The 17,430-nt window shown below is 39.3% G+C and overlaps 1 protein-coding gene across 1 annotated transcript in view; it reads right to left on the reverse strand.

The window, feature by feature from the left end:
• The window catches only part of GABRG3 (gamma-aminobutyric acid type A receptor subunit gamma3), a 584,553-nt gene that overhangs the window by 547,411 nt on the left and 19,712 nt on the right, over positions 1-17,430 (reverse strand). The window contains exon 3 of the mRNA XM_046654572.1: positions 2,702-2,769. Within this exon, the coding sequence (XP_046510528.1) occupies positions 2,702-2,769 (68 nt within the window). The remainder of the gene's footprint in view (positions 1-2,701; positions 2,770-17,430) is intronic.

The following is a 17,430-nucleotide window of genomic DNA, read 5'->3' on the forward strand; positions in this document are numbered from 1 at the left end:
TCTTTTTTTTTTCTGCTTTATCTCCCCAAACCCCCCAGTACATAGTTGTATATCTTAATTGCAGGCCCTTCTAGTTGTGGGATGTGGGATGCCACCTCAGCGTGGCCTGACGAGCAGTGCCATGTCCGTGCCCAGGATCCGAACCCTGGGCCGCCGCAGTGGAGCACGTGAACTTAACCACTGGGCCACGGAGCCGGCCCCTAGACAAATTTTTTTAAACAAACCCTTGCCTGCCCCTATGCTTCGCTTAGCTCAGGTAAGTTAGCAGCACATTTTCTCTTCCTCATGGAATTAGACACGGGAACAGCCTAGACAACTGAAGCTCTGCTGAGACCTGACTATCAATATGTCACTATTTCCAGAGTAAAGCATCTCCTCTCATTCAGCTTGCCCACTGTTGCCTGCATACTGGCTTCAGTTTCACAAAATAAAAGGCAACCAACATTTATTGGTCCACCCTCTCACTACAACAGAGATATCTCTTAAGAAGAAAAAAATTTGAATCAAATGAATTTTCAAGATATTCAAGGCAATTATTCTCCTCAGTCCCAGTTACTAAAAATCTAACACTTGATAACTTGTTGAAACTTCCTGAGGACATACACAACACCGATGCTCACGCATGTTTCTCAGGTGATGGAGGTCTTACAATGCCTCAGACCATTTTGATTACAATCATTCCTTACCTGTTAATGGAGGGGTCAGAACTAACGATTTTAAATCACAACATCAGCTCTGTGTCATAAGGGAAAAAGGGGATCTGACTGGAGATCTTGCTGAACTTGAACTAATCTCAAGAAATTCGACCTGCACATATCTCAGATGGAGATGGGTCTGCACACTTCCCAAGTGCTGGGATCAGCTAAATCTAAGGATGACGTCTGACTATTCAGCGAGGCTTCAAGTTCTCAGTCCCTGGCAGGTCCAGGGTGCTGCCCAGCTGCACTCACCCCCTTGGCATTTGAACATCACCTCAGTCCTCACCCCCTAGTCAAGCCACATACCCTGTCATCCTGCCTTTTATAGAGGATCTTCCTACATTGTTCCACCTGGCAAACTCCTGCCTATAAGTCAAGTTTCAGATTGAGATGACCTCATCAGAGAAGTCTATTCCAATTGCTGCCAACTTGCCTGTGGAGAGTGCCTGCCATCAGCAGTACCTATCACCTGTGGATGACTGTCACTTACTTAGTCTCCTTCTCTGCAGTCTATGATTTCCACCAGAAATTTCCATTAGTTCCAATAGCAAAGCTTAGTACTGGGCACAAAGTAGATCTCAAAGTTATAGGAATTCATGAAAATCCCCAGATACACGAATGTAAGCATCTGCTCCTAAAATAATTTTGTAACTATATATCTATGCAGGCAGTTCTTTTTTTAGTGTTAGACTTAAATTAGCGTTAGACATAAAGGTGCTGAATAACGTGTTGTGGAACAAATGTAAGAAAATAAAACTCCAGAATAAGAAACAAATAAATTAAGAAGTGATGACTGTCTCTATGTGGTCAGCTGAATCACTATTTATCAGGGAAAGGGAACACTGTATTTACAATTTACATTTTACTACCTGCAGCCCATAGGTCATATGAAGGGAATTCTCTTTGATCCATTTCACCTCTTTGTTAGTGCCCCATCTTCATTCAGTTCATGGAGGACCTGAGCGATTTTTTTGAGTCACCCATAAATATAATTTTACCCCTCATGGAAACTTTATATCATCAGAGAAAAGATGAACACTTTATATCATCAAAGAAAAGATGAACAATTTTAAAATCTGGCAATGAAAAGAAATGATTTTGCTACTAATTTTGGAGGGATTATTTCCATCCACAGAACACTGCAATGAAAGAAAGGCATCTAAGTCAGCATTTTGGCAATTCCCCACCCTCAGCATCACATGGCCCCCAAATCCAGGAGCAAACATGCAGCCATGAGCACAGAGAAGGCCCCAGCCACAGGACTTCCTGATACCACTGGGTCTGCAAAGGCACGTGCTGCTCCTGGAACCCTGTACACTGCCCTCTTGGAGGCCCACCATGGCCCATGGACACATCTACACTAATGTCCTCCAACACTCCAGCACTTTCCTAATGGCTCAAACTAAAAACCAGCAAAGGCCTCCTTCTACATGGAAACAGTTACTTTAGGAGCTCATTTTGCTTATAAGTCTGTGGAAATACCCTACTGGGGAAATCACATATTTGGCCCCATACTTTCTCCTGTGGACAACAAAAAAGGCAGTTTATTTATCCTCAGAGTTCAAATTGAAGACCAAAGTATAAACTAGGTAATCTCAGATCCTTTCCTGAGAAACACTAAAAGTCAGGTCCCTTGGATCTTGAAAAAATGAACTAAAAGTCAAAAAGCTGTCATTTACATTCTTCCCAAGGATTAATGAGGTCAGATGTAACCAATAATGCATAATTACAAATAATACCATCTGAAAATCTACATGTGTGTGGCGATGGGTGGTGAGATGATTCTTAATCATGAGAGCAATGCCTCAATGCTAGCGTCACAGGTTCACCCTCTTGACTTTTACCGTTTTCAATATTTAAACTACCAATAAATGCCACAGATTTAAGAAGTCAATTGTGAGTTTTAAATCTGTATGATAAATCTCAAACAGAAATCTACAATGAGAATGTAAGAAAGAACTGATACAAAGTCCATCGGATCAGAAAAGAAAATAGCTTCTTACCATGTTTATTGAGGACACAGGACCAATGCTGTTAACATAGATGTCAACATCAATTACGGTTGGTTTTACTGTGGAGAAAAACACATGTGTGTCAATACTTTGTGCCAGAGACACCAAGGAGAGCACTATTCAACTGCCTTTGACTCAGGCACTAACACCTCAAGAGTATGTTGGAAAGGGGTGGATTTTTCTTTGGGACTTGCCTTGTAGTTACAATTCAGACCCTGCCTGTCTCTCTCTTCTTAAAATTGTCAAGGGATGAGAGATTTCTATTTGTATTTAATAAGTTCCAGGAAAACAAGATATTTCTATGCTGCAAGTTGCCAGTGATAGACGACTATAAAGATATTCTGTAATATGAATTATGCTGATTACACGGCAAAAAAAATACAAAAAGATAAAATATAAGACACTGCATAAGTAATTTAATGTTACAGTTTTGCTGTGAAGCCAAACCCAAGTTATCGGCAATATCAGGGATGCCCTCAGATTATCTATCCATCACACGGCTGCCTAGCTACCATCCCAAAGCAGAGCAACTCAAAGTAAAGATCTAGAGAGTAGTACAAACACCAAAGGGGAATGAAAAACATTGTATATTGTTATTATTAAGACTTAAAGACGCATAACACACATTTATCACAGACTTAAAATCAAGGAATCCAAAAAAGAGTCACACTTTAGTATGTCAAGGAATTACAGTTTCAACTATTATGGCATAAAATTTATATAATTAGAAATTGAAATATCTAACATTGTGCATCAGAGGTAAAACTGGCTCATTTCACCTTAAAGAAAACTAATTTCTCTTTCCTCGGCAGCAATAGAATTTGAGAGACCAGTAACGAGGATGTTGAAATGACCAACCTCTGGGTCAGGGGCCCATGTCCTATGAGCAGAAAAGGTTTCCTTTCCTCAGCACTCAACAACTGATGAAAGGGAGGACAGCACCAATTTCATAATATTTCTGCCCGGGAGGAACATGAACAACACTCCTGAACCTTTGCACATGAAATGGATTGTTTCCACGGAAACAAGAGTGTTTGTATCTGCAATTATTTCAATAAGCTTCCTTCAATTTCACTAAATAACTAATCATTCAAAGATGGACTTCTGCACTCTACTTTTGGAACTACAAGTGGCACTTCTGAGCTCACAGTCCCTTGTTAGACTGTACATCCAGCAGTCTTTAGCCTGAGCCATGATTTCCAGACCTCCATAAAATAAAAACAATGATTATGAATTTGAACCAACAACTGTAACATCTGTCAGTACAACCAAGTCATGTTAGCTTCAAAGAGCTGTGGGCATTTTGGAAAACACGCCAACCGAATTTTGTATACTATGTATATAGTGCTAAAATTTCATAAATGGACTGTTCTTCATTTTAGACTGAGATTTGCTAACTATTATGAATAGTAAGTAGCATCTTTCTTCAACCTAACTGAATTCAGCAGGTCTTCTGTCTCCAAACACTGCATAACCTGTCTTAAGTCAGTCAATTGAGGACCTACTTTTTGCAAGAGACTTTTCTGGTTGTTTTATGGTATTTATTAAGCTTCCAGAGCTTTTAATCTCATTAAATATAAGGACATACAGACATAAAGGCTTAACAACTTCAAGTGGGAAGTGCAAATGAGTATTAAGTGCAACAGTGCAATAAAGGTTTTAGGAGAAAAGAGTTTGGAATAAACATGCACATACATATGCACACACACGTGCACAAAACCTGGGGGAAATCAACCGTTTTAAGCAAACCCTCTTTTCAGCAGCCTCATGCTAAAGTAAAGGCATATTTAGGAAAGTGCCTCTAAGAGCGGCACAAGTGGCTCAAGTTTTATAACTCAAAGACTCGAGATTAAGCCCTGACAGATAATCTTTGACAAGGGTGCCAAGACCACTCGATGGGGAAAAGGATGGTCTTTTCAACAAATGGTGCTGGGAAAACTGGATATTCACATGCAAGAGAATGAAGTTGGACCATTACCTTATATCATATATAAAATTCACTCAAAATGGATCAAATCTAAACATAAAAACTAAAAATATAAAACTCTGAGAAAAACACGTAGGGGGAAAGCTTCATGACATTGGATTTGGCAATAATTTCTTGGATATGGCATCAAAAGCACAAGGGACAAAAGAAAAAATTAAATAAATTGGACTACATCAAAATTATAACTTCTGTGCATCAAAGTCGAAAGGCAATCCACAGAATGAGAGAAAACATTTGCAAATCATATATCTGATAAGTGGTTAGCATCCAGAATATAAAAAAAAAAACTCCTACAACTCAACAACAAATAAGAAAACAAAGGGCCAGCCCAGTGGAGTAGTGGTTAAGTTCATGCACTCCACTTTGGTGGCCCAGGGTTCACTGGTTCTGATCCTCGGCACTGACCTACACACTGCTTATTAAGCCATGCTGTGGCAAGCGTCCCACATATAAAGTAGAGGAAGATGGGCACAGATGTTAGCTCAGGGCCAAGCTTCCTCAGCAAAAAGAGGAGGATTGGCGGCAGATGTTAGCTCAAGGTTAATTTCCCTCAAAAAACAAAACAAATAAGCAAACAACCTGATTTAAAAATGGGCAAAGGACTGAGACATTTCTCCCAAGAAGATATACATATGACCAATAAGCACATGAAAAGATGCTCAACATCATTAGCCTTTAGGGAAACGCAAATCAAAAGCACAATGAAATACCACTTCACACGCATTATGATGGCTACTATTTAAAAAATAACACGTGTTGGCCAAGATGTGAAGAAACTGGAACATTTGGGCATTGTTGGTGGGAACATAAAATGAGGCAGCCACTATGGAAAACAGTATGGCGATTCCTCCAAAAATTAAACATAGAATTACCATATGATCCAGCAATTCTACTTATGGGGATATACCCAAAAGAATTAAAAGCAGGGATCCAAACATATACTTGTACACCCATATTCATAGCAGCATTTTTCATAACAGCTGAAAGGTGGAAGAAACCCAAGTGCTCACGGAAAAATAAGTGGATAAACTAATGTAGTATTACACATGGTATATTATTCAGACCTACAAAGGAAGTAAATTCTGAGTGATTCATATTCTTTTACATGATGGTCAGTCAGGTACAGCCACGAGAGGCTCAGGAAAACAAAGTTTATTATACTCACAGGTCCCAGAGACAAGAGGTTTGGCTGCCTTGAAGGGCCACATGGGCAAGACACCAGGGTGGTCAGGAGTCAGAAGACAGGGCAAGGGGGGTGGGCAGTGCTTAGGCCATGATCTTAATTGGGGTTTCCGAGGGAAAGGCACAGCAGGGCAGGGTAAACAGCTAGGACTGGCTAGTTTGAATAGTTCCATGGGCTTTGGGCTATTGGGTTGGTCTCTAGTGGCCTGGTACCTGGCCCTGGGATGATTAAGGCATAAGAATACTGCCTTCTGGGGTGCATGGGGCAGATAGAGGAGGTATGGTTTTGGATTGGTTGGTTTGCATGTCAAAGGCATTCTCCTGGATGGACCCTTTGCTATCTCTAAGAATTGGCTAGCTCTGGGAAGGGCAGTCTCTCTCCAGCCAGAAAGAATTTTTAAAATATAAAAACATCATAATATATAAAAAATTTAAAAGATACATATATGTATGTATTTGTATATACAATAACTGACTCATATTACAACATGGATGAACCTTGAGGACATCAGGCTAAGTGAAATAAGCCAGTCACAAAAAGACAGATACTGTATGATCCCATTTCTATGAGGTACCTAGAGTTGTCAAATTCATAGGGACAGAAAGAATGGTGGGTGCCAGGGGCTGGGAAGAGGGGAGAAAGGGAAGTTGTTTAATGGGTACAGAGTTGCAACTCTGCAAGATGAAAAGAGTTCTAGAGATGGATGTGCTCATGGTTGCACAAGAACGTGAATGTACCACTGAACTGTACACTTAAAAATGGCTAAAATAGGGGTTGGCCCTGTGGACACATGGGTAAGTTCACACACTCTGCTGCAGGCGGCCGAGTGTTTCGTTGGTTCGAGTCCTGGGAGCAGACGCGGCACTGCTCATCAAGCCACGCTGGGGCAGCGTCCCACATGCCACAACTAGAACGATCCTCAACGAAGAATATACAACTATGTACCCGGGGAAAAAAATTTTTTTAAATCTTAAAAAAAAAAATGGCTAAAATAGTGAATTTTATGTCATGCATATTCACCACAATAAAAAAAAGAAACCATTAAGCTTTGGGTAGTTGGGAGAAGGACGAGGAGTTACAAAGAGATGGAAAAGCCAGGAATAGGGAGAGAGGGGATGGTAATTTACTGAGTGAAAGGGGGCAGATTCTATCGAAAAAGAATGTAAAATAGAGCTGATGGAATTGACTCCCATATGCTTAGTTCAAAAATGGATTCACATTTCAATTTTCATTTGAATTCTACCTTATCTGTTTGGATCTCATTATTTCCTAAAAATTCACAATCAGTATATTTGAGAAGAGTCATAAACTCATAAATTGTGCAGCATAAATGAACACTGCAAAGACGCACTAGGTAAGCCTTGATAAGCATCAACCACAATTGTTCCCTTGAAAGACTGAGGTGGCTCTAAGGGGAGTTATATAAACAGCACTTTCTACTTGCCTCTGTCACAAAACCAATGCAAATACCTGTTTGGTTATTTTTCTCCAGCCTGCCATGGGCTTCCTCATCCTAGAACAAGATCCGAGGACTATTTGAACTACGAGTCATAAGCTGGGGAATTGACCCAGACATACAGACAAGTGATGGCACCCTTCAGAGTGGCCTTGTTGGGGTAAGGATGTAGGGCCAGGGTGGGTCTGTTCACTGATGGATCTAGAGGCACATGGCTGAACTTTGAACTTCAAAATGCTATTTAAAGCCTGGAGGTGAACAGATTCTTTGTCTGGTTTATTCTAGACACAAAAAGAATACTGTCATGAGAAAAAGTAAATAAATTATATTTTAATGAAAGAAAGTTCCTGATGTCAATCTCTTTGGACCTTGACATCCAAAACCACATTTAATATATAGTTCAAGGTTCCTGTTAAACAAACTTCAGCCTCTCTTGTGAAAATAAAATAAATCAATTTTTATTTCTAAAATGCCCAAGAAGTTATCTGTTAAGGGGCCCCACTTAAGTGTCATAAATGTTTACTTCCTGGCACATGCCTAAAATGCGAACCCTGAATAAAACAGGCAATAAAAACATTTCTGTGTTACCTGCCACCAGTTTACTGTTTCCCAATTTGGTGGTATTTAAACCTCAACAAGTATTTTTCATTTTCTTGCCTGACCAAGTTTGGTGGTTACTTTTTGTCCCTGGCCCCCAGAGGTGGGCACCAACGTCGCTCAGTGAATTAACTAAGGCATGCCCCCCAAAACAAAGTTGACTCTGAGCTTCTCTCCTAACAATCAGCCTAGCTGACCCGACTCCAGATCTTCTCCTAACTTTCCCAAGGTGGAATGGAAAGTTGTACCCAGCTGGCTTCTCAAAACTCCCAAAAGTTTCTCTCTAAAATCACAGAATTATGATGGTATATTTTACTTTACAAAAATTAGGGAAGATAAGTAAAAAGACAGTAGAAAACAGAAGAGTTATGCTTGGTGCACTGTGGATTCATGGGGCCCTAGGGCTGCATTAATCCTCTAGGGAAGGCAGAGGGCAGGAGTCCACCCGTGAAGGAATGAGGCTACAGATTAACAAAAACACCCAGGCCTCAAAGGCCACAGGACTAGTACTAATAGTCTTTTGGTTGTTCTTGAGTCATTTGATTAATATCTCTTACAAAAGATAGTCTCACACAAATTTTAGATAAGTGTCTGGAGTCTTTTAGGAAAATGTATTTTACATGTAGCAACTGAGAAGAAAAGATGTACAGCCTTTCTCTGAAGCTCCATATTATTAGATCACTTTCCATTGTTAGGTCATGAGCACCCCTTAACATCCCCGATGATCAGGACTGGCCCTTGGAAAGGAGGGTCTACATGAGGTCTACATCCCTCCCCACAGCATCTGCCACAGTTCCTGCCACACAGAAGGCACTCACAGAATGTTCCACAACTATGGTTCCTGAAAATGGTGGTTTTAAGTTATTATATTTACTTGGATTTTACATGTTAACTGTTCACATGAGATAACAAACTGAAACATGAAGAAGAAGAATTTTTAAATGTTCCCCAGAAGCTGATGATGACTATGAGCTGACCCAAGTAGTCAAGTGGGCAAAGAGCTGATAAAAGATCATCCAAGACAAGACTACTCCCGAAAATAGGCATCTGTTACAACAGAAATCATATTAAATCCCTGGGAGAGCAAAAAGCTGAGACTGGCACTGGGAGAGCAAATAAAACCATTTATAGTCATTCACAAGCCAGAGAGAAATAGACAATGACAGAAATGCAGGTTAGAATAGATGAGATATGGGACTGGTGAGTGTTGACAGGGACAGAAACTGTGGAGTGGGAGAAAGGTCCAGGTGTTTATAGCTATCCACAGAAGGCAATCCTTAATAAGCTTCCCCCATACTGGTAGCAATAGCGATGAGGAATGGAGACCCCAAAGAACATTGAGCAGATGTGCCAAGTGAGGTGACATGAGGTGGAGCATGCTGTCTGGCTGCAGAGTGACTCTGCCGCTCACCAGTTCTGTAATCTGTTTAAAATCTCTGTGCCTCAGTCGCCTGAGTATAAGATGAGCTGATAAATGAAACTAATTCACGATGGGAGCTGGGAAGGAGGTGGTGACACTGCTGTGAAGTAAGTAGCAGGTGCTCAGTACATTTTTTGCTATAGCTGCTGGGGTCCCTGGAGTTAAGACACAGAAAAGAATGCCAAAGTCGTGCATTTGCTGCCTTTTTAAACAATATTTAGATCCAAAAGTCACCCTGGTCACTTGAATTTCTGCTTTTTCACGAAAAGTTTAATTATATTGATAGAAACATTAAATATCAGCAAATGAATAGAAAAAAGAGGAATAAATAATATCAACTCTCATGCTCTTGAGGGTTAAACAGAAGGGCTCTTTCAATAGCTGGGCACCTCCCTTCCAATCTTCCCTGCCTTCGGGGAAAGGGAGTGGGGGCTCGTCTGCTATTAGCCCCTCCAGCTCATTGCCCCTTCCTTTACCTGAACTAAGAGTCCCGCTGGGCAAGATGATACACTAGGTAGACTGCTCCCCACTTCATTGCCAACTGCCCTTTAAGTACTGCCCACAAACAAAAGTATTGCTGACATTTATTAAATAGCACTGTAATAAGAATTTAATCAGTATGTAATACCATTTCCATTCCCATTTTACAGACAGGAAGTCAAAACATGATTGAGGAGGTGACTTATCCAGGATTCTGCAGCCTCACCAGAGCCAAATCCCAGGGTTCTGCCCTCAATCTCCCAGAGATTTAACTTTGGTAATGAGGCTTAAAACAATTCTGGGGAACAATGAGTTTAGTGGAAGTTTATCATCATCATCATCACTGCAAAAAAAAAAAATCTTTCCAGGGGCCAGCCCCAGTGGCCTAGTGGTTAAGTTCAGTGCACTCCACTTCAGTGGCCCAGGTTCAGTTCCCAGGTGCAGACCTACACAAATCGTTTGTCAGTGGCCATGCTGTGGCAGAGGCTCACATACAAAAAAAGGAAGATTGTCAACAGATGCTAGTTCAGGCGAATCTTCCAGAAAGAAAATCTAGGGGCCAGCCTGGTGGCACAGAAGTTAAGTTTGCACATTCCGCTTTGGTGGCCTGGGGTTCACCAGTTCTGATCCTGGGTGCACCGCTATCAAGCCATGCTGTGGCAGGTGCCCCACATGTAAAGTAGAAGGAGATGGGCATGGACGTTAGCTCAGGGCCAGTCTTCCTCAGCAAAAAGAGGAGGATTGGCATCACATTTTAGCTCAGGGCTAATCTTCCTCAAAATAAAATCTTTCCAGGATCTTCTTAAAATGTAAATACTTTGTCTTTGAGGCTTATCAACAGAGATTTGTTTTAAAATGCTTTTCTCTAGCTTGGAGAATACTAAGTTTTGGGGGATAAACGAAGGGATTTGGGTTAGAGGTACATGGAATCAGCAAATTTAGTTAATATAGTTGTGCCAAGAACCTAAGTCCATGCAAAAATGTTTGACATAACTTAGTACTGCAGCATTGAGATGATGAAGCCACTATTATGGGTCCCCTTTCAGCTCCGTTAGGGTTCTATTTGGCCAGTTAACTTGGTTCTCACATTTGATTATAGGGTTTACAGCTAACCCCATCTCCATTAATCCTAGAACTATGGATGTAAACTCTAAAGTCCTCACTTCTTTCCCAATCATCCTTTCAGTATGTGATCTCAAGTGAGCCAACAAGAGTTTAAAAAGATCAAGATAAAGTTGTCATCACTTCAAACCTGGCTAAGACTTAACACGCAATATGGAAGAAGGGAAAGAGTGAGATTCTGCATTTGTATACACTCATATAAAAGTTTATTACTAAAGCAGAAAGCTTAAGAATGCATATTCTCCAAAGAATGAAAAGAGCAATGGTGTTAAAGTTCAGAACCACAAATCCTTCAGAGGTCCAATGGGTAGGTGCTTAAAAGCTCATACTTAAATTTCTACCTCTTGAAAGAGTTTGGTGGTAAGAATATAAAACAACGGAGAAAACCATCTGTGGGTATGAAGTACTATAATCTTACGAATTTGACTCTGACATATGACATGAAACTAACTTAAATTTCCTGGGACTCATTTTCTCCACCTGTAAACTGAATGTTTGAAGTACGTTTTCCTTCCAACCATGAACTCTATTACTTATCACAGGAAAGATAACTTTTAACAACTGCCTTCTCCTTTCTACTACCTGACAGGGAATATCAAACTGCATTCACCAACAGAATTTTCAGTAACTGCATTTCTTTTTCCTGAGGAAGATTCACCCCAAGCTAACATCTGTTGCCAATCTTCCTTTATTTTGTATGTGGGTTGCCATCAAAGTATGGCCAGTGACACACGAGTGGTGTAGGTCTACACCCAGGAACCAAACCTGGACCACCAAAGCAGGGCACACCAAACTTAAGCACTAGGCCACCAGGGCTGGCCCCTTACATTATATCATTAAACAATGAAAAGATTGCAAATGGTATGAGAGGCCTTGTATTTGACAGATCTCATTGTACTTTACAATGCGATAACAGAGTGACATCAGCAAGATGGTAGAATAGGAAGCCCCAGATCCTTCTTCCCCACAGAGACACCAACTTAACAACAATACATGGACCAAGTGCCTTTGTGAGAAATCAGAAGCCAGTTAAGAGGTTCATGCACTCCAGTTTGTGCAGCAGTTAAGAGGTTGGCTAGCTTCGGGGCTGGCCCCGTGGCCGAGTGGTTAAGTTCACACGCTCCGCTGCAGGCAGCCCAGTGTTTCGTTCGTTCGAATCCTGGGCGCGGACATGGCACTGCTCATCAAACCATGCTGGGGCAGCATCCCACATGCCACAACTGGAAGGACCCACAACGAAGAATATACAACTATGTACCAGGGAGCTTTGGGGAGAAAAAGGAAAAAAATAAAAATCTTTAAAAAAAAAAAAAGAGGTTGGCTAGCTTGAAACCAACCATGTGAAAACCCAGTAGGCAAATTCATAGCACACACTTGCCAGGGCCCCTCCCAGCATAGCATGGCCTATCATAGACAGAAAACTCCCAGCTCCTGATTTCCTCCTGAAAAAGGAAAGAGAAGACTGGAACATACACCAGACATTCTGACTTTTGGGGAGACTGCCCAAGAAACTAATTTCTGTCTCACCTGAATTTAACTACTGACAGGAAGAGGGCACCAGGTTGGGGATTACTAAGAATAAAAGCCATCAATATGTTTTGGTCTATCAGCAGAGTCTGCAGTACCACAAAGAGACATTAGGGAGAGCTCCAGTACCATGACTTGCTACAGGTACTGAGAGAGTCCTCAGCACCATAGACACCAGAGGGAGCTGCTGGGTAGAAACCAGCAAACCTCTTCAATAAAATTTACACATAGGAGTCAAGAGAGGATGCATCCCCCCTAGAAAAGGTTTGAAGTCTCCAGAACCTCTAGCCAGGAAGATTGGTGAAAGTCCTCCATGTACAAAACCAGATCATAAAGAGCGAGAGAAGTGGCTAATTTTTCAAATGCCAAAGTCCCACAGAAGATAGCAAGGCATACAAGCCAGAGAAACATGGTCCAATCAAAGAACAAATTAAATCTCCAGAAACTGACCCTAAAGAAACAGAAATATAAGAATCATCAAACAAAGAATTCAAAATAATCATCACAAGGATGCTTAATGAATTAAGAGAGAGCACAGATAAACAACTAAATGAAATCAGGAAAACAATACATGAACAAACTGAGAATATTAAAAAAGAGAGAAATTATGAAGAGAATCCAAATGGAAATTCTGGAGCTGAAGAATACAATAACTGAATTGAAAAAGTCACTAGAGAGGCTTAACCAAGTGGAAGAAAAAATTAGTGAACTCAAAGACAGAACATTCGAAATTACCAAGATAGAGGACCAAAAAGAAAAAAAAAAAAATGAAGAAAAGTGAAGAAAGGCTAAGGGACTTGTAGGATACCATTAAGCAGAATAACATATGGACATGGGAGTTCCAGAAGGAGAAGAAAGAGAGAAAGGGCAGACAGCCTATTTGAAATAATGGCCAAAATTTTCCCAATTTGGAGGAGAGAAATGGACACAGAAATTCAAGAAGCCTAAAAACCTCCAAGTAGAATAAATTTAAAGTGATCTACACAGACACACATCATAATCAAACTGTCAAAAATCATCAAGAGAGAATCTTGAAAACAGAATTAGTAGAGTGACTCATCACGTAAAAGGGAGCTCCTATTAGGCCATCACTGCATTTCTCAGCAGAAACCTCGAAGGCTGAATAATAAAAAAGTAAAAAATCTGAACAGACTAGTAACTAGTAAGGAGATTGAATCAGTAATAAAAACCTTCTAACACAAAAGAGCCCAGGACCAGATGGCTTCACTGGCAATTTCCACCAAATTTTTAAAGAATAAGTAAACACAATCCTCCTCAAATTTTCCCAAAAAATTGTAAAGGAAACACTTCCAAATTGATTCTATGATGCCAGCACTATCACTCTGATACTAAAGCTAGAAAAGGCATTACAAGAAAAGAAAAGACCACATCTTTAATGAATTCTATGAAAAATCCTCAACAGAATACTAGCAAACAGAATTCAGCAGCAAATTAAAAGTATCATATACCACGACCTAGTGAAATTTACTTCTGGAATGCAGGGTGGTTCAACATATGAAAAGCAGTTAATATAATACATAATGTTAACAGAATGAAGGAAAAAAACACATGATAATCTCGATTGATAGAAAGCATTTGACAAAATTTAACCCCCTTTCATGATAAAAAAAAATCCAATGAACTAGCAACAGAGGGAAAGTACTTCAACATAATAAAGGCCATACTTGAAAAGCCCACAGCTTACAAGAAAAAGAATTAAAAGGAATCCAAATTGTAAAAAAAAGAAAAATATTATCTCCGTTTACATAAACGTTAGTTTATAAGTAGAAAATTATAGAGATTATACACACACACATTGTTATCACTAATAAACAGACTCATCAAAGCTGCAGGATATAAAACAAACAAAAATCAGTTACGCTTCCATACCAACAATGAAAAATTTGAAAAAGATATTAAGAAAATAGTTCAACTTACAATAGCATCAAAAAGAATAAAATACTTAGGAATAAATTCAAACAAGGCAGCAAAGAACTGGTACACTGAAAACTACAAAACATGGCTGATAGAAATTAAGGAAGATACCGATAAATGGAAAGACATGCTACGTTCATGGACTGGAAGTCAATATTTTTAAGATGCTCATACTACCCAAAGTGATCTGCAGATTCAATGCGATCCCTATCAAAATACCAATGGCATTTTTGGCAGAAATAGAAAAACCTAACCTAAAGTTCACATGCAGAATCTCAAAGGACGTTGAAGATCAAATTAATCTTAAAATAAAAAAGAGTGAAGTTAGCAGTCTTACACTTCCTGATTTCAAAACACACCACAAAGCAACAGTAACCAAGACAGTGTGGTAGCAGCATAAAGACAGATATACAAACCAATGGAGCAAAACAGAGAACCTAGAAATACACCTTTGTGTACAAAGCCAAATGCTGTTTGACAAGAGTGACAGGACTACATAATGGGAAAAGGACAGTCTCTTCAACAAACAATGTTAGAAAAACTGGATATCTATATGCAAAAGAATGAAGCTAGATCCTTACCTTAGCATATATACAGAAATTAATTCAAAATGTATCAACGATTGTAATGTAAGACCTAAAACTTTAAGAATCCTAGAAAACCCCTAAAACTGTTGGGAAAAGCTTCATGACACTGGATTTGGCAATGATTTTTTGGATACAATATCAAAAGCCCAGGTAACAAAGGCAAAGATAGATAAATGGGACTACATCAAACTTAAAAACCTCTGCACATCACAATAGCCAAGAGGTGGAAGGAACCTAAATGTCCAGCAACGTATGAGTGAATAAACAAAGTGTGGTATATACACACAGTGGAATACTACTCAGCCTTAGAAATGAAGGAAATTCTTCATATGCTACAAAGAATGAACCTTCATGACATTATGTTAAGTGAAATAAGCCAATCACAACAGGACAAATCCTGTATTATTTCACTTATATGAAGTATCTTTTTATGAAGTATCTAAAGTAGTCAAAAAGCCAGCTGAGAAATCTTATGATTCTATTATGGCTGGTTAGGCCTAAATAGTACAAAATACTTTTCACTGAATTAATTCAAATTTATTTCACTTTTCAATCTACTTTTACAATTCAATTTTCCAGTATTACAAATTAATGGTTTTATTAATACTGTTAGTAGCCTCCTTTCTAGGAATACAGGGTTAAACCTTATCCTTGCCTTCCTACTCATCATTCTTCACTCATTCAACAAATAATCAGTGGGTGATTACAGAGCTAGACAGAGTTCTAGAAGCTGAGGATAGACCATAATCAAAACATAAAGCTCCTACTTTCATAGAGTTAAATCATAGTGGGTTAAATAGATATGAAACAAGTAAACTAATCAATGCACCAGATGTTTTGATAGTGATGAATACTAATGATGGAATAAACCTAAGTACTGAGATAAAGAGTGACTATGGTGGGGGGATGAGAGCCTAATTTGAACACAGTAGCTTACCGCCCTACAGCCATTATACTCTATACAGTTGATATAGGCTTGAGTGCAATTGATTTTGAGTAAACATATAGTCCGATTACATCTAATGAGCTTTGAAGAGAATATATATTATATATATATAATTGGTGTCCCAGAAAAAAAGACAGTAGGATAAAAAGCATTTTTTTGAAGAGATTAAGAGACTATAGTCAAGAATCTCCCAAAACTGATAGAAGGCATCAAATCACAGATCTAAGCAATTCATCAAACTCCAAGAATGATCAATATAAAGAAAACTATACTTAGATGCATCATTATTAAGCTGCTAAAAATCAGTAAAGAAAAAAATCTTAAAAGTAGCCAAATAAAGGTACAATATATAAATAAGGAAAATGATGGCTGATATAGAACAAGAAATAATACAGGCCAGAAAATAATGACGCAAGATTTTTTAAGTAATGAAAGAAAAAATAAAATAATAACCTATACAATTCTACACCCAGAAACATATCCTTTGAAAATCAAAGGGAAATAAACAGAGCTTCAGCCAGACAAAGTTTGAGAGAATTCATCTGCAGCAGATCAACACTATAAGAATAATTAAAAGAAATTCCTCACACAATTAATAAATTACAACATATAGAAATCTAAATCTGCAAGAAGGAATGACGAGCACCAGAAAAGGATGGCTACACAGTTATAGACAATATTTGATTTAATTCAATCAAAATTTGTTACAGCCCTACCATGAAAAACCTTTAGACCAAGGGGAAAATAAGGACAAATTAGACTGCATTGGAGTTTCCCAGAGTGAAGTAAAGAAAATAAGATGTACATGACTGAGTAGAAAACAAAGTTGAAAGTAATATTACGCATGTACTATAGAGTTTACTGTGCATTGCAGAGAAAACTCAGTGGAGAAAGAGACCTTTTGGAGTGAGGCTACACTGATAGAAACAGGTAAGCCAGCGGGTCAGAACAGTAGGAGCAGCTGTGTAGAATGTGGAAATCACTAAACACATACAAGATCTTTAGGTAGCTCCTTTATCTTTAACTGGTTTTGAGCATGCATGAAGGAAGGGAAAATATGTCTGGAAGAAAGATTGGTTATTGTAAAAATTATTATAAAAGTTTATTGACAGAATAAGTTTGACTTTAATGTTAAAGAATTTTAACAAGGAAAGGCTTTGCATCACAACTGACTTTATCCAAATGGTTCTGCCAACAGTGGAAAGCTCTAAGGATGACACGGATAAGTGCCAGTCCAGTTGGGACCTATTTTAAAATGTTTCAGGGGCTCGCCCGGTGGCCCAGTTAAGTTTGCATGTCCCACTTTGGCAGCCTGGGGTTCACCAGTTTGGATCCCAGGTGCGGACCTATGCACCGCTTGTCAAGCCATGCTGTGGCAGGCGTCCCTGCCACATGTATATAAAGTAGAGGAAGATGGGCACGGATGTTAGTTCAGGGCCAGTCTTCCTCAGCAAAAAGAGGAAGATTGGCAGCAGATGTT

This window comes from Equus quagga, chromosome 2 (genome assembly GCF_021613505.1).
Source record: "Equus quagga isolate Etosha38 chromosome 2, UCLA_HA_Equagga_1.0, whole genome shotgun sequence".
NCBI classification, from domain to species: domain Eukaryota; kingdom Metazoa; phylum Chordata; class Mammalia; order Perissodactyla; family Equidae; genus Equus; species Equus quagga.